Genomic DNA, 18,332 nt, shown 5'->3' with positions numbered 1-18,332 from the left:
GGTTTTTACCAAGATATAATTCTGTCATATTTGCTAGCATCAAATAGTTGGCGATAATCGCAGAGCTTAAACGTAATCCGATCCTGGCGATTCAGAAGTAACATTGTTGATCATAAGGCACAATGATCCTGGTATTAGAAAACTTATTCAGAGATAGATTAGACAAAACCTGAAGTCCAGCTTCTTTCACTTTTGCTTCTGCATACTTAAGCTGTTCAATAGATAGAGTAATGCCAGTATATTTGCATCCAGTTCTTTTCACAACTTCTATGGCCAAAGTTCCCCATCCACATCCAATCTCCAAAACCTCATGGTTCTTCTCTGTTCTCGCCTGAAATGTCCCACTTCGGTTATTCAAGAACAGATGAAAATCACAGTTTCTTGCTTCAAATCAAGAAGATACTTTACCTTGTCAACCAGGAGAGATATTTTTCATCTGTGCTGTTCTAAGATCCTCGTCTTCTGACTATATATAAACCCGAAGGCGAAAAGTTGATGTCAGAATCATAGTAAAGTAGGAGAAAACCAAAAAAAGAGGACAAAAAATCCCCTGGAAGTTTTTTAAGGGTCACCTTGAATACTGCAGAGGAGTACACCATGGTATCATCCATGAAGAGACCAAAAAACTCGTTGCTCTATGAACATGGAATCTGATTAGAAACCACAAAAGACCAAGGAAATGCTTTTAGAGATTTAAAGCGAGGTGGAGATTCAAGCCACGTACAAGGTCATAATGACGAGACATGTTCCTTCGAGCTTGAGTTAGAGTGTTTTGTTTAAGCACATGCTTTAGATAATACTTTGCAGATGCTAATCCGGCGGCAGTTAGAAACACCGGTGTCCACCATCCCCTGTAAGATAAAAAAAAATATACAAGTGAAACCTTAAGCGATAAATTTTGCATGCCAAGCCTAAAGTTGTTAAGGATTAGTTTAACATTAAACCAAATTAAAAAGAAAAAAAGTTGTTAAGGATTTACCTTTCTTGGCAAGGTTTGATTTTGGTGAGTTCAGGTCTCTGTTAACAATGAGAATCTGCAAAAAAATATTAGAAATTAGCCATGGGCATTCGGGTTCGGGTTTTCGGGTTTAGACATATAAAACCGTTCGGGTTTTTTATACTATCGGGTCGGGTTCAAGTATTACCCGTTCGGGTAACTCGGGTATACCCGAACTCAAACAAACCATGAAAAAAAAAAACTAACTTTTTTATTTTTTTATAATTTTTAGAACACTTGTATATATATAAATATTTAACGTTTTACATCATGACAAAAAAAGCTAAGATGGCAAAATGGTTAAAATACACCCTTAAATGTTCTAACTTTTTTTTGTAACTGTCTTGTATATGTTACCTTCCAGTAAAACTGAGGACTGTGAATCTTAAGGATAGATTTCAAAGAACAAGTAGAGTCTTCTTCCCCAAATACGAACTTCGTTTCTCCTTCTAGTATCCTGTTCCATTTCATAGCATTAAGTTTTAATGAGACAATGGCTGAACACTATATTATCTGAGTCGAGGAGATACAGTGAGTCTCACGTTACACAACCGATCGATATGAATTGTCCCAAGAATCTAGTAACGAAAAGCCGAGCCACTGTTTGGGTTAGGGAAAGGACCATATGTTGCATATTTTTCAGAAGAGTGTTTTCTTTCCCTAGCAAACCTCGTGCAACTTCCATCCCAGCCTAAAGACAACAAAACCGTATCAAAAATGTGGATCGGAGTGATCATTGGCATTAGTCTATCGTCATGGAAATTTAGTTAAGGATCAGACAACGATTTGCTTTGAAGTATGAGTTTACCAGAAAAAACATATAAAACAAAACCTAACGTACATGCAAACTAAAACAATATTACAAGTATTATATCATAAAAAACTGTTATAATTAACATCGCAAACAAGATATATAAATATATGAAGAGAGATCTAGAGACTAGAGAGATGAGTGTATATATATATACATGAACGTGAGAGAGAAAACTAGTGGGAGAGAAAAGTTACAAATGTGATACGATTGTACAATACCACGTCAAGAGGATTCAAGTTGGTTGCTGATGACGTGGACAAGAAGAGAGGTTAAAAGAGCTGTGAAGCTCTTCTTCTTCATTATGCTTAATCTGTGTTTGTTAATTCTCAGGAGATGTTCTTGAGTGCTCGAGTGATGTGCTCGAGAGATGATCAATGTTGATCATCGCATTCTCGGATTGAGTATTTCTCTTATTCTCTTCTTGTTAACAACTCTGTAACAAACATTCTTTCCAATTGCATATCATTCAGATTCGATTGAGTTCTCTAGTACAAGACTCTATCAATTGTGCGGTGAAACTGTGATCGGAGCTTCAACGCGATGAAGACGGTGGAATCTGTGATCTATGAAGATGATGGTTGTATGGATACGCCTATGTTCACCGGAACAGATCCGTCGCTGTGGATCCCAAAAGTGGAGAGGCTTTTCAATCGTGGCTGTTTCTCAGATGATGCAAAGCTTGATATACAGTAGTCTTCTTGTTTTTAGACGGAGCTGGGTTGACATGGTTTATGCGGGAGATAAATAAAGAGAAATATATGGAATGGACTGTCTTTAAGCGTAGGTTGATCCAGCTCAGAATTGTTCTCCATCAGAGGTGATTGCGCGTTCCATGCCAGAGGTTGCTCAAACAATTGATTTGATTCTAGATGTTGAATCAGAAGCTGAATCAAACATGGGGGACTGATTGCATTCAGGATCTTCAGGTACCATCTTGTACTTTGGAACCTAGCCTTAGCTTTAGGGTTTGCACTGAGTCATTGGATATTAGGGAGGATGTACCATATGTGTTGTTGGCAGAAGATCGATCACAATCCTCATGTGTCACCATTAACAACAATGCACACCAACTGTTTGCTCAAGGCCTTCACAAAGCTGTCTGACTGAAAATTTTCCAACAATCTGTCTAGTCGATGTATGTGTATATATAACGGATCTTGAATTGCAAGCTAACGACGACAGAAGTGAGAGATGATATAATCGAGAGGTTGTTTATCAGATGAAGGAGAAAGAAAGAAAATAGAATCTCTTCCTTTATAGAAATATAAACATATAATACAACAACAACAGGCCAATTGCAGCGACATGTTATATATACACAACAATTCCAACTTAACACACAAAATTAAAGAAAACATTCCAAGAACGTAATTCCATCAAGCTACTGGAAGTGGAACGATCAAGCCATACAAAAACACTCTACAATCTGATTTGCTTTGCCGCAGTTTCAGAACCTGTGCGTTGTTCAGATTGCTGGACTAGCTTCATAGGTTTGAACCGTGCGATATATACTCTCAAGAACAAGCCAAGGGGAAGAGAAGCTTTGAGAACATTTATTTACCGATATCTTGTACTGGAGCTCTGTCCTTGAGTTCTTGTAGATGGGTGGTTATTGCTCGTTTTGCGATACTTTGCCAATTCGTTATTTGCATGGGAAAGAAGCTTCTGAGCGTTTTCCAGTCTCTTGGTATAATCAGTATCAGCAAGGTTGAATGACACTGTATCCTGTTCCATATAACGAAATTCAGAATCTTAGAATCAACCGTTGAGTTCTTCACAATTATTCTTTGGTTTGGTTCCGTTATACGTACCTTTGTTGTCTGTGGAGCACGATGGTTACTGGCCCGTGCATCGTGGATTGTTCTATCAAGTTCAGCTAACTTCTTCAGCAAATTGCTCTTGTCATTCTGCAAACGGAAGATAGAAAGAATCAGTGAATTAAGGAGAACACATAAAATAAATAAAGCTGGTGTGGTGAGAGTATAGGTAGAAGAAACTCCTGCTTACCTTGAGCATTTCGTTTTGCATAGAAAGCAACTGAACTCGCTCTTGTAGTTGGTCCAAAGATATCTGTGTCGCAAGAACATCTGTATCTTTCTTGTTCAACTCTGACATGCAACTGTCCACAAAAAGCAGGAACATTCCGAGAGAAAATAAGCACTTTGGTTCGTGATATAACAGTTTTAGTATCAGTTGAATAGGCCTAACCTTTCTCTTTCCTTAACAAGAGAATCAATATGTCTCTTCAGGTTGATGATTTCTTGCTCCTGAAATTGAAAGAGAAAAAAAAAGTATTAATAACAAAATTGAAAACCAATTAATGTAAGTAGATGCCATTAAGCATATAGCATCATCACCTTGGAGAGGATCTCTTCAGCCTGTTGCTGAGCCTCTTCAACCACTCTTTGGAGATGGTGCTGGTCAATCAAGTCCTGAAACATCCGAACAGAGAAACCGATACATTTAGAAAAAGTGCATATGAAGTCTTTTTGAAGATGGCATATAATCTGATATACTTACAGCATAGCTGGTTATGTCCATTTTCACACCAAGCAAATCCCGAATAACATCATGAGTCATGCTATCAGCTGCAGCTATCCTCGTGTTCAATGTGCAAACCTGTTCCAGCAAGAAAATATTCACTCAGTCACTTTAAACCGAATCAAGGTGAATAGAAACTAATCTGCTGACAAGACGTTCAATAAAAATCTGTGAGCACTCCAGATGAAAAGAACAATCAAATGAAGGTAGCCTGAACCTCTTTCTGTTTGACAGCTAGCAATGACTCCAATTCTTCAGCACGAACCCTTGTCATGGCCAATTCCTGATCCTTCTCCAGTTTCATCTGTTGTACCATCCCAACTATACATCTAAAAGGTGAACTTGAACCTCTACTCTTTATTGAGCTTTTATCAGTTTTATGTGATATGGTCTCAGCAGCTGACGAACTTGAGTCCTCTAGTTTGAAGTCTCGAATCATGACCTCCAAAGTCTTATACTGTTGAGATTAGAAACAAAGAAACTATATGAGCTACAAATTAAGAAAAATAACCCTTCCAGGTTCTTATCGAAATATACGCCATTGTTATCAAATTTTGCCTCCTTCAGATCATCACAATAGAAATCAGAAATAATTACAATTCTTGACTTGATATTTTTTAAAACATGACATGATGTTTAGCAAGAACGCCAACAGAGACACAAATATGCGCAAAATGTGTAGCATGGAAATAGTACTTTTGGTGCTAGATTATTTAACAATCACAGTGCCTAGTACTGCTAAAGTCTACAAATCTAATACCTTCTCTTGGTAAGCAGATGCTTGGGCCTCAGAATGCAGTAAAATCTCGGAGATATACTCTTTTAGCTGTTTAATCTGTGAGGAAAGACAAGGTAGAAGTAAATAAATAAACAATAATCATTTTCGCAAATATCAGAAAATTACATGGAGAATTAAGCCGAGCATTCCAACAATATAACACACCTCTTTGGTTTTCTCTGCTACTTCCTTCTGGATGACTTGTATCTGACACTGCTCTGTCGACCTAGAATACATTTATTTTTACCAAATTTAGTCTACGCAGAGAAAGATATACAAGAGAAACAAATATCTTGAGTAGGATTAGGTTGGCTGACCTTATGTGACTCTTATATTCCTCTGTGCTTTCACTGGTTGTTACCACACCAGTGAAGTTTTCAAATCTAAACAATCTCTGTCTGAGAGCTTGCAGCTCTGTCTCTAACAAATCTTGGGTGGTACGATGCCTTTTAACTTCCTCATCCATATCATACACCTGGAAGCCAAAATAGCTTACATATAAGTAAGCATAAGAGTTCATGCAATATCTTTAAGATACATAGAGAATGACAAACAAGGAAAACTAACCCGTCTTTCTAATATATTTATCGTACGCTCAAGTTCTTCAACAGAAATTTCTAGAATCTTGACCTCCTCTTCCTTTTGTTCAGCATATATTTTACTTGCTTCAGATTCCTACACAAGAACAAGTTTTAATTCTTGTTAACCCTTCAATTTTGCTAAGGATCAAATGATTCATCTAGAAACAAAAGGCTCCAAGTTACATACCTGACGAGCCTCTACGGCAATTGCTTCTTTTTCATCAGCTATAGCATAGGCCAACTCAAGCTTGTTATTTAACGAACATATTTCCTCAACAAGCTGATCTTTCTCATCACTGGTCTTTTCCAAATTTGCTTCAATGGACTTGACCGCAGAAAGCAATTGCTTCTCTGCTGTAGTAGTCAGGTGAAGGATTTCTTTTTCCAACCTTTTGACAAGATCTTTTTGTTCGTCCATTCCCTCCTCAGCTGCAACCTTTTCCGTACAGAGATCACTAACGAGGACCCTTAACTCATCATTCTGCTCGGCAAGAAATTGTATCCTCTCTTTGGCCTGCTCTAGTTCTGACTTTGACGTGAACAAAGCCGTTTTTAAGTCAATGGAGCAATTTTCAAGATTCTCGTTACGAACAAAAAGATCATGAACTTGACTTGCTTTCAGCTCCAGCTCTAGCTGTACTTTGCATAATGCGTCAAACAACTCATCCATTTCATTCTTGATATCTCTTTTATTTGATGCTGATTCTTGAAGTAGCTTCAAATCAAAAAGCAAGCCTTCACATAAAGCTTCTTTTCTCTCAAGCTCCTTTTTCAGATACAAGTTCTCATATAATAGGCTCTCATGTGACTGAACAACTTCATCATTTTCTAAACCTTTGACGATCTCTGCTCTGTTTTGCTTTCCCGTGACTTCATCTTCAGCATTATACCCAATGGCATTAATTTTCTCTGACTGTTGGTTTTCTTGGCCTGAAAGGTGGGGAGTGATAACCTGTTTTCTCTGATCCAAAATTTGATCGACCAGTTTCCCAATGTGGCATTGGTATGTTGCATACATGGTGAACTCTCTCTCCATGGTTTCAGATACAGTCTGCTCAAGCGATGGTCTTGAGTTGGAAATCAATTGGAGGAGCTCTTTTCCAGCTAAAAGGACATCGGAAAACAAAGCCTCTAATGTTTCTTCTACTCCTCTTTTCGTTTCCAGAAAATATTCTTCAAGCAAAGACACTGAATTTTCCATGTCCGCCAAAGTGGAGTGTGTTTGATTTAGCAAGATTTGATTTTCTTCTTCACATGCGGATAGTGTAGACTTTACCTTGTCAAGATCATCCATCAGAGTTTTTTCCTTAACTATTAGCTCTCCATGGGTTTGAATCCACATTTCAGTAACATGATTTGATTTTTCATTGGCCTTTACTAATTCACATAGTGTGAAATCAGCTTCTTTCATGGTAGCATTGACTTCCTCAAATCGATCGAAGAAACTTCTAACAGGATCCATTCTATGCATAAGACCCATACATGCCTCGGAAGAAACCTGCAAGTTCAGAGGTTTACTTTGTCATTGACATGTAAGTATGTAACCAATTTCTTTATATATCTTCACAAAAAGAAACGATGCTAATAAAAGCTTACCGGGTTACTGCTTTTGCATTCCGTTTCTGCTTTCCCCATCATAATAGTCAATGGCTTTTCTACTGACTGCCTCCCCTCTGCATATAACAAACTTTTAAGCTTCTTTCTCTACAAGTCTAGATATAAAATAAAACTGGTGGTCTAGCCATTCAAGATTTTACTCATTTCAGATCTTAAATGTAAAATGGTGAATAAGCGAAAACAAGCAAAAGTATACCTCCACAGTAAACACTATTTGCAGAACCACTCTTAGCAATCAAAGCTGCTGATGTAGTCTTGTTATTACTATCTTGAGCGTCAGATCCAGAACTTGAAACTCCTTGACATTTTACGTTCAGTGCACAATCACGTTGCCATTTACAGTTTGAAAAGTCAGAGCTTGATGTTGAAAGCTCATCACCCTTTGGATATGGATATGTTGCATCACTTAGATATCCATCCTTTGACAAACTAATATCAGCGTTCCCTTCCGCACCAGGAGAAGCAGAGATTAATGCCCCACAATCTTTTACTGATTTATCTTGTACTATTTCCAGCATTTGGTGTTGATTTCTAGAATCAGAGAGCCATTTTGCAACAGCAAAAGCAGCTTCGGCATATCGTTCTGTTTTCAGAGTAGAATACTGCTTTGCTTTCAAGTCGCTCTCAAGCGTGTCTACCTCATTTCTCTTCCTGTCTATATCATTATTCAAGTGGAAAGCCTCTTCAGTGGTTGCAGAATTGCAACCCAGTTGAAATTCGTTGAGAGCAATTGTTGCGCCCTTTAAGGAATTCAGCTTCAAATTCATCTCTGCTACTAATGTCCGTGCATCTTCCAAGCTTTTCTGTAGAAGTAAAATTGTTTCTTCCTTTTTTATACAACTTTTTGCAGCCTTCTCAACATAATCACCTATCCACGCATTCACTTGTGGAAATGAACAGATTATACTTCCAATCTGTGTAGATGCATTTTTTATGGATTTAGACCCATCGACGATGAAATTTGTAAGTTCTAAGGTAGCCTTTTCCCAGTCTTGGTTAAGTGCTCTTGTTTCTGCCTCTCTTGCAGTTATAGTATCTTTCAGAGACTGATTTTCCCCGGTCAAGTTACAGATTCTTCTTTGAAATTCAGACTGGAGAGCAGTCACCTCTTCCTGCAACTCAAGAATGGTTCTGGCAGTTTCTGTCTCGACTTGCTCATGGATTACTTCAATGTCTTCTTGTTGAGATAATTGCGACTTATACTCTTTTTCATATTGACAATTCAGTGTTCTGGCCTCCTCGAGGTCCTTCATTAATTTTCCTAACTTGAACTGAAAAATTGACCGGTCTATCCCCTCATCTGTCTTCTTCACTAATGCATCTCTATTATTGACCATGCCACATAACTCCGTGTCATAACCTTCTATGCTAGGTACAACTTCTCTTTCCATACTACTTCTGTTGGTTAGCATATTCATGGATTTATCATTCTCCTCTAGCACATCATGCGGCTCATTTAGAAGCATAACGCTGTTGCCATCAGGATTACCAATGTTGCTGCAGTTTTTACTCTCTGAAATAGCCACCTCCTCTTGGGTTTCACTTATAGTTGGCATGGTTTCTGCCTGTTTCAATGGAAAGAAAGGGCGTTAAACAATCTTCCTTATAAAGCAATTTTAAGTATGCAAACTAATTTTTAATACATGTAGGTATAACTATTCAGACTATGATTCTTATGCTACAAATATTCACTCAACAAACCTGTTTATGAGCTTGATTAACCGGCTCAACTCCTCTGGTGGAAGACGCAACCTGCAAAAGGTACAACAAAGATAAACCACCAGCAAAGAAAAATTTATAACAATTATCTCACTGTCACTCTGAATTCTTACAAAGTTGGATTGTATTTGATCGAAATTCAAGTATCTTCCAAGTCCTGATTGTACTTCATCTAGTTCTCTGCATTGATTAACAACACCAAAACATAAGAAACAGTACCATAGCAGGCTTCTTTTCCAATTTAATCAAACTTAATATTGAAAAAGTTTCAGGTTCAACGTTAGAATATTAACAAACACAAGCCATAGCAGAATTAGGGTACAACAGGGTTATGGACGTTGAAACACTCCAAGAATAGGATGATACTTTTAGATAATTATGCAACAGAGAACTCAAAAGTTATTTCATTCTACAACCCACCACATAACAGAAAAATGCAACAGGGTAAATAATTTTCCATGCAATATCAAACCTTCACAAAAGATAATTAAATTTCATATAATTTTTAATATTACCGGATCAAATTAGAGTTCATGTTTCTGCAGTCTTCAAATTCCTTCTCCATTTCGTTCTCCTACAGTGTTATCAAAGCTCACGCATAAGAAACCAGCAACAACAGTTTCCAAGATATAAAAATAACAAATAGTATATTTTCCCCAAACCTTCATTGCGTGTTTAGAAAAAGACTCATCTTTTGCTTCAAGAACATCAAGAAGCTGCATGAGAAGTGAAAAAAATTCAGCTTGATTTATTGCGTAAAGTCCATTTGGTAAAGGCATTCTCAAACCTGGTCACGTAGTCCTGTCACCTCAGCAAGCAATGCCTCTCGTTCCCCATGCTCATAAAATTGCTGATATCTGTAAAGAAAGTAAAAATCAGGGTATAGAACGTTTCAAAATAAGAAAGACTCTTCCAAAACAGTTAATTGGTGATTTACCGTTGTAGCTGCTCCCGGAGCTTGGTGTTCTCCAAGGCCGAACGTGTCAACTCTGGATTCTTGTCAATGCTATCGAGAAGAAGCTTGATCTCTCCTTTTAGAGTTTTATTTTCTTCAATGAGACACTCTTTTGTCATCAATGAACCAGACATACAGAATTCCATCTCGCCAACATTTTCTTCCCTAAGATCAAGCATTATTTTAATGCGCTTGGCATCTTCTTCCATGTCTCTAACCTGTAATGAAGGGTCAAAATATAAGATGAACTAAAATGTAACCTATTTCGTTTGCATCATGAGATGTCTCTGTCTAGTTCAAAATACGAAATTGAACTGTCTGTGTAACAAACTAACCAAGCAGTCTATACGCTCAATCTGAGCCTCGGACTTCTGAAGGGCAGATTCAGCAATCTTTTCCCTTCTGAGAGCACCAATCAAATTATCTTTCATATTTTTCACCTGGTATACAGTTATCAAGCCAGTTCAATATCATAGTCGCAAGATATCCACAAATTTGTTGCAAATATACCTTCTTTCTCAGTGAATTGTGCACCTGACAGTGACACTTGTCTTGTCTTGTTTCTCCTGCTACTTTAGATGTACCAGAGTATCTGAATTCTTCATGAGAAGATATGCAGTCTGAAAGAGCCCCACTAGAGTCATGGTTCTTCACAAGGGAAGACAGTTGGACCTGTTTGAATAATTGAAAAAGTTTTGATATGACCTCACATGACGACGCATGAGACGTAGGAAAGTTTGCTGTTTGATGCAATTTGACAATAATTGATACCTTTAACTTTCTTATTTCCTGTTGGAGTGCTGTAACATCCCCAGAGGCATCTTCATTGACTTTAGCCTGGAAAATCAGAGTGAAGCAGCCTTACATCAGGTCAAACTTTCATAGAAGAGATCGTAATCAATGAAGAATTCTAACTACATTATTCTGGATTAGTTTTGCCCGTTGCGCGAACTTCAGCGTGCTGAGGGTTTCGTTTGTAGAGCTGCAATAAGAAAATAACAATTAGAAATACACAAGACAATGTAAACCCATTAAACAAGAATGGATATTGGTACAAACCAAAGAGATGGGCTGACATTAGCTATTATCATTGTTTTGGAGTTACCCCCTAGAGAATCCTGAAACCATATCTGTAAGTAAGTCCCCATGCAATTGCAACAGAAAAAGAAATGAAGGTTGTAGTCCTCTAATAGTCATACCTGCAGTAGAAAGGTAAGTCGAGAATCTCTATAGGGAACATGTCTATGCTTCCCATGTGCCAAATCCACCAGAGACATTATCACTAAGCTAAATTGACAGATGAATGGAAAAGTGTTAGTAGCTACAAAGATCGTAAAAGGTGTAAGAAATTGTTGGCATCTTATCTTGTAATAAGATTGTCTAAAAGTTCATAATAATTTTTAAGTTGCCAAAGACCTCAAAGCTATTAAACTATCGCCATTCTTTCTTGCTTTGCATATTTTCAGTTTCTTCACAAATTTTCTCCATCAAACATACACATATTATTTTGACCTGAGAGTTGAGACGCTTGGCAATGTACAGCAGAAAACAGTTCATGACAATAAAAAGCAGAGGGCAGACACTGACACGTAAACAGGTGTCTGTTAGGATTACCCCAAAGTGGATAAGGATTTGTTAATGTTTGCTGCTTCTTTTAGGCGATCCCCTTCTGCACCTGAGCTTTTCTGCCTGTATATATATCAAAAATAATTTCAGTAGTCAAAGATGCAAAAGTAAACACAGTAAAAAGTACAAGCTACCTTTCAGAACCAGCCAGATCGACCAAGTTTAGTCTGGCAAATCTTGAATGAGTTAGAGAATCCCTCTCCCAGAGGCTCTCGATTGTACACGTGAAAACGCTGTGGGATCTGCTGCTCTCACTGTTCATACGGGTTGCAGCAATCTTCCGGTTAGTTGCTCCCTGAAGCATAAGAAAAACATATGAAGTTAAATACTTGAAAACTTAAAACTCTTAACAGAATGTTTTGGTATGGAGATCTTGCCTGTAGTAGAAGCTTTAGAACGTCATTAACAGTTCTCACATTATGTTCTACAAGATTTTCAACATATACTCCTTTTCCCAAGTCTTCTCTGAGCTATAATATGGAATTCAAGGTTATGATCTATCTCAAAACAAAAACAAAAAGGCACCAGACTGATATATAATAACAAGTGTAGAAGGAAAATAATTGAATTACTTGCAAATTGGTTGACGATGGTTCCAAGAGGTCGGTTATCTGCTCGTTATATATCTCAAGAAAAGAACATTTGCAACTAAATTTCAAGTTTTCATCTCTCCTTTCATCTTCTTCCTGTTAAAAAAGACCTTTTTTAGTACTGAAATATATTTTGGCTTGAAGTGATTCGTCGAGAGGAAGTTAGGCAACTACCATCTTAATTCTTGAGAACAGATACTCAAAAATACGTGCAGTAACTCCGCAGTCTTCACCGAGGCTTCCCTCTGCCTCAGATATCTCTCCCATCATAGTATACGTCTTGCCACTACCAGTCTATATGAGAGGAAGTTAAGTTTCTTAATTTTGCACCATGGAAATTCTAACAAGCAGAAACATGAAACATATCATCATATATGATCTCACCTGGCCGTAGGCGAACACACAGCTATTGTAACCAGACAAGCAATTCTCCACCATGGGCAGTCCAGCAACGTGAAATAGCTTTTCCTGAAAAGTCAACAGAACACGCATCCATAACATTATAGGTAACTATATCACATACAAAAAGCCTCTGCAGCTAGCTATAATGTTCACTTTCAAGTGGAACTAGATAAATTTGAAATGAAGCTTACCTGAGATATTGCCTCACTGGCAACATGGTCAAAGGTGAATCTTGTCTCTGGGTGGCCTAACCAGAGCAATGTTTGTGGACTCTCCTGTTTTAAACACCTACCATGTCCTTGACTAGCCCTTTCCATTGTACTTAATGGCCTCAGCCTTATCAAAACCTACACCATATAGAAGGATCCCTAAATTAGTAAGTTCCAGAAAAACGAAAAAAAAAACTAATTGATTGAATCTCCTAAACAGTGAACCAACCTGGACATTGTGCTCTTTCCAAAACGAATGATCTTCATTGAGCTCAAAAAGTGGAGTTGTTTCCGCAAAGCTAACAGATTCAGCCATATGAATCCCCCTCGGAATCCTCGCAAACGAGCTCGTTCCTCTTCCACCAAAAGACTGAACAACTCGTGCGCCCGTAGCACAACCCCCACCAAGAGAAACCCTAGCACCGTTCCTAGTGGGCGTACTCTGCGCAGAGTTTGGCTCCGACCGAGATTTCCCATTACGGCCAACAATCTTAGGGTTCGAATCATGCATACCGTTCGCATTCCCAGCTCTACCTTCCGAAACATCGAATCTCTTCTCCGGACCCAGTGTTCGTTGATGCTGCGTTCGCGTACTTTCCAATTTCTGAACCAAATCGAATTCGGGTAGATGATTTGCCTTCTGAAGCTGACTCGGATCTGGTATCGAATTAAGAGGAGCTCTTGACGGCGAAAACAGAGACAAGTTCGCGAACATGTTCTCTTCCGATTCCGGCATCTCGATTCTGGGAACGTTTCGAGACATGGTAGATCGAGAGGCACTAGCTTCTGCTCTCTTTCAGCATGCGGAAAGATTAAAGAAGACGATTCAAACTTCACACTCTGGAACAAAGGAGCAACTTTTTCAGAAGCTTTGAGGACGAATTAATTAATAATGTTAACTAACACAGCGCTTTTTGTGTGAAGTTTCGAGAGCTGTTTGAATCCTTTCCAAGCTCTCTCAGTCTCAGATTTGAATTGGGGGGAGTGGATTTTCAAAATTAGCAACTTTAATTTTTCTGACGATGAACCCTTCTACTTCTTCGATAATACGAATATACCCTCTCATTATCTCCGTTTTCAAATTTGATGTTTATTACTTTAAAACAAATGATATGTACAATAAACTAATCGTCCCTCTCTACCACACTATCAGTAGTACTAGTAGTTGGTCAACTTTTCCATCATTACTGTGCATAATTAATAAAGTGTTCCAGATTCTTCATTCGACATCCTCATTCTAATTAGTCGTTAATCTGACGTTTGAGATTCTAGTCAATAGCCATGATCATACTGACCAATTCTGAACCTTTTGGCGTTTTGCTAAATTTTGAATTCAATTAATAAAATATTATTTGTTCAGATGTTCATGCGACTAATATGTCGTTTACCATAATTACATGCAAATTATTTTACGAACTACATAATACATATTTCAGCTGATATTATTAAAAAAAATGAAATAAGAAATTTTTTATCCCAAAAAATAGTCCATAGATTAATAAAATGAAAATTAACATATATGAATATATTACAGAAGAGAGTAAACAAAATACATGAACATGATCAAGAGAATCGTATGATTTATGTTTGTAGAATTAAAGCCTCCTTGATTAGTCATACCTCCACCTGAAATAGAACAAAAAAAATACAATGTAACGATCTCAAAATCTAACATATTAAAAGAATCTAACAAACCAGTTCAATCTATATATTACTGCAGTGTAAAGTACATATAAGAAATGTATTGTTATTTGTTGACTAATTAGGACTAAATTGATCACGATAAACAAATTATGCACTCTGTTTGAAATTAATTAAAAAAAACAAGAGGGACTGAAACGGTAGTTACCACATTCTCTCGTAGGGTTGTTGTTGGAACCGGGACATTGGCAAAGAAAGATCTCCGTCTCGGCGTCGAAACCACAAGTGCCACCTGACTTCCGGCAACGGTCACAACCAATCTCCGGCACCGCGTACGAAAGCTCGATTCCATAGGACCAATCCAAAGGAGCCACGCCTCTCATTTTCCCGTTGTCAATCGCCGTCGTGTAATGTGAGCAGTCCAAGATGTTCATACTCATCACCCGCACAGTATCGTAGCTAGTGAAACAACAATACGGCGTCGTATGAACCGTACTATTACCTGAAGCCACACAGATTTCAAAATTTGGGGAAATCACTACAGTAATTAAGAAATTAGAAATCTGAATTCATACCAGAGGGTGTTGTGGTGTTGAAGATGCGAAATGAGGCACATGAGCTATAAAGCTCGTCGCAAGAGTGGCCGGCGGCATTAAAACAGAGATTCCGGTAACGATTATGAACCGGAGAGTCGTTGGAACAGTTGAGGAGCGCGAAAACGGTGTCGTACGAAGGTCTGATAAGAGCGTTCTGTATATCAGACATCTTGAAATCGTGGTGAGGCTGAAGAATCGAGCAAGTAGACATCGCCGGATCGAAGATTACCATAGTGTTCTTCTCGTAATCGATGCTCTGGACTTTGTAGCTTCCGGAAGGAGTGGTGAAATATAGATCGGTGGAGCAATTGAACATTGCTTTGAACTGAGGAGATCCGCAGCCGACGTCGATGCCGAACGGGTAGTTTATTGGGATGTTGCCGCATAGTGTACGGCACGATGTTGATGCTGAGGTTGTTAATGGCGGAAATGTTAGGGTTGTGACTGTGTAGAGGAGGAAGGTGAAGAAGATGAAGAGCTTCCTCATTGTTGTTGTCTTCTCTACTTTGCTGAATTTTTTTTTCTCTTTCCCTTTCTTTTCTATCTAAAAAGGTTTATGGAAATTTGAATTTTAGATTAAATGAAACCTCGTTATGTTATAGTTTGTTAATTTATTATCCTAATAATAGTTTATGTATTTTTTTTGGACAAAGAAATTTGGAATATTATCTTGAAATTGTTTTTTCTTTAACTTCCTTGATTTGTGAAGTATTATTTCTCTGTATTTTTTTCACTTGTTTGTTAAATAGTTAAAAATTTGGATATATATATTGAAAAATACTACTCCCTCAGTTTTTTTAATAGTTCATCCTTTAGAAGCAAAATTTTCAAAAATTATATGAATATTTCAGTTTTCAATGCATAACTAATTAGTTTTTAATTGTTTTTGACTTTTAAAATTTTGCATATTATTTTATCATTGGTTAAATAGTGTTCATATAATTAATAATTAATGTTTTAGTTTAAAAAAAACAAAACTAATAAATAATAACGGATAGATTACTGTATTTTTCATTATTATACTATTACATGATACATATGTCTTACTTCATCATTCTACTTTTTCCATCAACTGATTTCACTAACCAAACAAAAACATTCAAAAATCAAAAGTAATAATACAACTCATATAGCCACCGTTAATTTCATTAGGGATAGAACGAACACTCTAAAAAGAGACTGAGAAAAAAACCCAAAATCTATAAAAAAAATTCTCACATCAATATTCTCCACAGTATCAATTTATTTATATATATATATATATATATTCTTTTTTTTTGCAAACAAATAACTTTCATAAAATCAATTAGGGTTTGATACAGAAGTTCCGAAGAGCGTTTTTTGCAAGGACATCAGCATGATGATTGCAATTCCTAGGAATATAATTAAAAGTATATAGATGAAATTAAGAGATTAGGGATTGAGAATCATATAGAATCCCATGGAGTTCCTTTGGTGAGGATTTCCGATTGAGTGCTTTGACTAGCAATTGCGAGTCTGAAGCGAAATGGACTTGATTGAAACCCGATTCAATAGCAACTTTCAATGCCTTAAAAGTTGCTAAAGCTTCAGCCATCAAGGGTGATCTGATATTCTGAGCCTTGGAGGCTCCCTGGTTCAGCGGTTGATCGGCGTAGTCCTTGAAGATCCAGGCGCATCCCATGTTACTGTTGTCTCTCCAGGCTGCATCAGTGGAGCATGCGATATGTGATGTTGTGGTTAATGTTGATCTCGGTCCAGGTGTTGAGGCTCGGGTCTGTGTTGGGGGTGAGTAGTCTTGTGGCTGTTGTGCATCCTGCCATTCTTTTGCTCGTATGATAGCTAAATCCAGTGTATCTTTTGCAGGAGCTTTGATCTTGTTGAAAATTAGTTTGTTCCGGGTTGTCCATAGGGTCCAAAGAATCCATGGTGCTAGAGGTCCAATCATAAGGCCCGTTGGTGGGAGACAGGTGAGTTTTGCAGTTTGGCTCAACCCCGATTTGAAATTTTCTATCTCCTCCGAGTTGAAGTTTTCTTTATGTGGTGCCAGATTCCAAACTTCTGTGCATAGGGGCATTGGAAAAACAGGTGGGCTTCGGTTTCCAAACTGCCATAGTGTGGGCATCGGGGGTCAGAGTCTAACTGCCTGGTTTGGAGGTTGCTTCTAACTGGAAGAGCTTTCTGAGCAGCCTTCTAGAGCAAGAGCTTTGTTTTAGGTGAACATTTAATATTCCAAATTTCTTTTTTCCAAAGAAAGGTTTCTACAGGCTCTATAGTGTCGGAGGTTGGTGTTTTTTCCACTCTTACTGTTTTTGATCTCAGTGCTTCATGATATCTAGATTTTGCAGTGTAGACTCTATCAGGGGTTGGGAGCCAAGCCCAAGAATCTGGTCCTCCCTGTTTGCTTGGTCGTAGTTGGGTTATGCACTCTTCATAAGATGGGAGTGTTTGGCGAATCAGGGGGAGGTTCCACTCCTTTGAAGCAGGTAGGAGCAGGTTTTCTACCCGCAAGTGTTGATTTTCCTTTGTTGGAGGACCCATGGGCGCGATCGGGTGGTCAAGAGAGATCCAAGGGGTTCCCCATGTAGGTGTTGAGTCGCCACTGCCTATCATTTTTCCCAAGTTTGACTTTAAAAGGTCCCTTCCAATGCAAATGCTTCTCCATCCGTGTGACGCATGGTTTGGGATAGGGCTATCCAGGAAGTAGAATATATATATTCTGAAATATAATGATATTTCATGAAATATAATTTAGCTGAGACTGCGGAGTGATAATGATATTTTAGCAATCAATCGGTGGAATTTTTGAAATATTTTTTTTGATTTTTTTTATAGAATGGAGTCGTCTCTAACCAAATTTACGTCTAGGCCCGACGTATTGGAAGATTGGGACGGGAAACTTGGAGATGTTACCTTCTTTTTTTTTGTGCAAATGGAGATGCTACCTATAAGAGTAATCTGTATATAATAGCAATCCGAAGAAATGCCACCAAAAGTTGTGTTTTTTCAATCGTATCTTTTGGATAATTTTCTAAAAAAATCTGTAAAAAATTTAAATTGTGTGTTTTACAAAAAGTTGTGATTGTTCGTCGTAACAATTTTTTTTTTTGTAAAGTTGCAACTGTTCATTGTTGAGTTGTGTTTATTCGAATATTCATATCTTTTGAAATCTATATACATTTGTCTGTTTGAACTGTCTATATATTTCACTCTCAACGGTTTTTACAGCTCTCCAAATTATATAAAATTACATTTACTCATTACAGCATTAGTTCAATATTCTCAGT

At 37.7% G+C, this 18,332-nt stretch overlaps 3 protein-coding genes across 4 annotated transcripts; all 3 read right to left on the bottom strand.

Annotated features, from left to right (window-relative positions):
- Positions 1-3,042: 3,042 nt before the first annotated feature.
- LOC104765580 (kinesin-like protein KIN-12C) lies at positions 3,043-13,921 on the bottom strand. Of its 2 annotated transcripts, none has more exons than XM_010489312.3 (34): positions 13,059-13,921; positions 12,812-12,967; positions 12,603-12,686; positions 12,393-12,512; positions 12,201-12,314; positions 12,006-12,098; positions 11,763-11,923; positions 11,617-11,691; positions 11,202-11,289; positions 11,062-11,120; positions 10,921-10,984; positions 10,774-10,839; positions 10,513-10,674; positions 10,338-10,442; positions 9,985-10,220; positions 9,835-9,904; positions 9,710-9,763; positions 9,563-9,621; positions 9,161-9,227; positions 9,030-9,080; positions 7,525-8,893; positions 7,308-7,384; positions 5,899-7,209; positions 5,698-5,805; positions 5,448-5,605; positions 5,296-5,356; positions 5,113-5,187; positions 4,570-4,809; positions 4,332-4,430; positions 4,169-4,243; positions 4,020-4,078; positions 3,819-3,930; positions 3,623-3,718; positions 3,043-3,536 (listed from the first exon to the last, which is right to left on the bottom strand). In XM_010489312.3, the coding sequence occupies exons 1-34, from the start codon at positions 13,590-13,592 to the stop codon at positions 3,369-3,371; spliced, it is 6,426 nt and encodes a 2,141-aa protein (XP_010487614.2). In that variant the 5' UTR covers positions 13,593-13,921; the 3' UTR covers positions 3,043-3,368. The 2 variants fall into 2 exon arrangements, with proteins under 2 accessions (XP_010487614.2, XP_010487615.2); XM_010489313.3 differs by having other exon boundaries at positions 10,537-10,674; positions 13,059-13,914.
- Positions 13,922-14,236: 315 nt separating this feature from the next.
- On the bottom strand, positions 14,237-15,647 carry LOC104765579 (uncharacterized). The gene is made up of 3 exons (XM_010489311.2): positions 15,046-15,647; positions 14,679-14,972; positions 14,237-14,455 (listed from the first exon to the last, which is right to left on the bottom strand). Exons 1-3 carry the CDS (start codon positions 15,551-15,553, stop codon positions 14,358-14,360), a joined length of 900 nt encoding a protein of 299 aa, XP_010487613.1. The 5' UTR covers positions 15,554-15,647; the 3' UTR covers positions 14,237-14,357.
- Positions 15,648-16,471: 824 nt separating this feature from the next.
- On the bottom strand, positions 16,472-17,658 carry LOC147920317 (uncharacterized). The gene is made up of 2 exons (XM_087501010.1): positions 17,353-17,658; positions 16,472-17,152 (listed from the first exon to the last, which is right to left on the bottom strand). Exons 1-2 carry the CDS (start codon positions 17,656-17,658, stop codon positions 16,472-16,474), a joined length of 987 nt encoding a protein of 328 aa, XP_087357136.1.
- Between the last annotated feature and the right edge of the window lie 674 nt (positions 17,659-18,332).

The sequence above is a fragment of the Camelina sativa genome, chromosome 19 (assembly GCF_030686135.1).
Source record: "Camelina sativa cultivar CO46 ecotype springtype chromosome 19, ASM3068613v1".
Classification (NCBI taxonomy): Eukaryota; Viridiplantae; Streptophyta; class Magnoliopsida; order Brassicales; family Brassicaceae; genus Camelina; species Camelina sativa.
This window is presented reverse-complemented; position numbering and strand designations above follow the sequence as displayed.

Coding starts and splice junctions, on each gene's coding strand:
- LOC104765580 (XM_010489312.3), bottom strand. CDS start 13,592: ATGTCTCGAAACGTTCCCAGAATCGAGATGCCGGAATCGGAAGAGAAC. Junction 9,622..9,709: donor TTTCTAAACACGCAATGAAG/GTTTGGGGAAAA, acceptor ATAACACTGTAG/GAGAACGAAATGGAGAAGGA. Junction 3,931..4,019: donor CTTGTTAAGGAAAGAGAAAG/GTTAGGCCTATT, acceptor TTTTGTGGACAG/TTGCATGTCAGAGTTGAACA.
- LOC104765579 (XM_010489311.2), bottom strand. CDS start 15,553: ATGAGGAAGCTCTTCATCTTCTTCACCTTCCTCCTCTACACAGTCACA. Junction 14,973..15,045: donor CAACACCACAACACCCTCTG/GTATGAATTCAG, acceptor GTGTGGCTTCAG/GTAATAGTACGGTTCATACG. Junction 14,456..14,678: donor CAACCCTACGAGAGAATGTG/GTAACTACCGTT, acceptor GTTCTATTTCAG/GTGGAGGTATGACTAATCAA.
- LOC147920317 (XM_087501010.1), bottom strand. CDS start 17,658: ATGATAGGCAGTGGCGACTCAACACCTACATGGGGAACCCCTTGGATC. Junction 17,153..17,352: donor AAGCACTGAGATCAAAAACA/GTAAGAGTGGAA, acceptor ACACTATGGCAG/TTTGGAAACCGAAGCCCACC.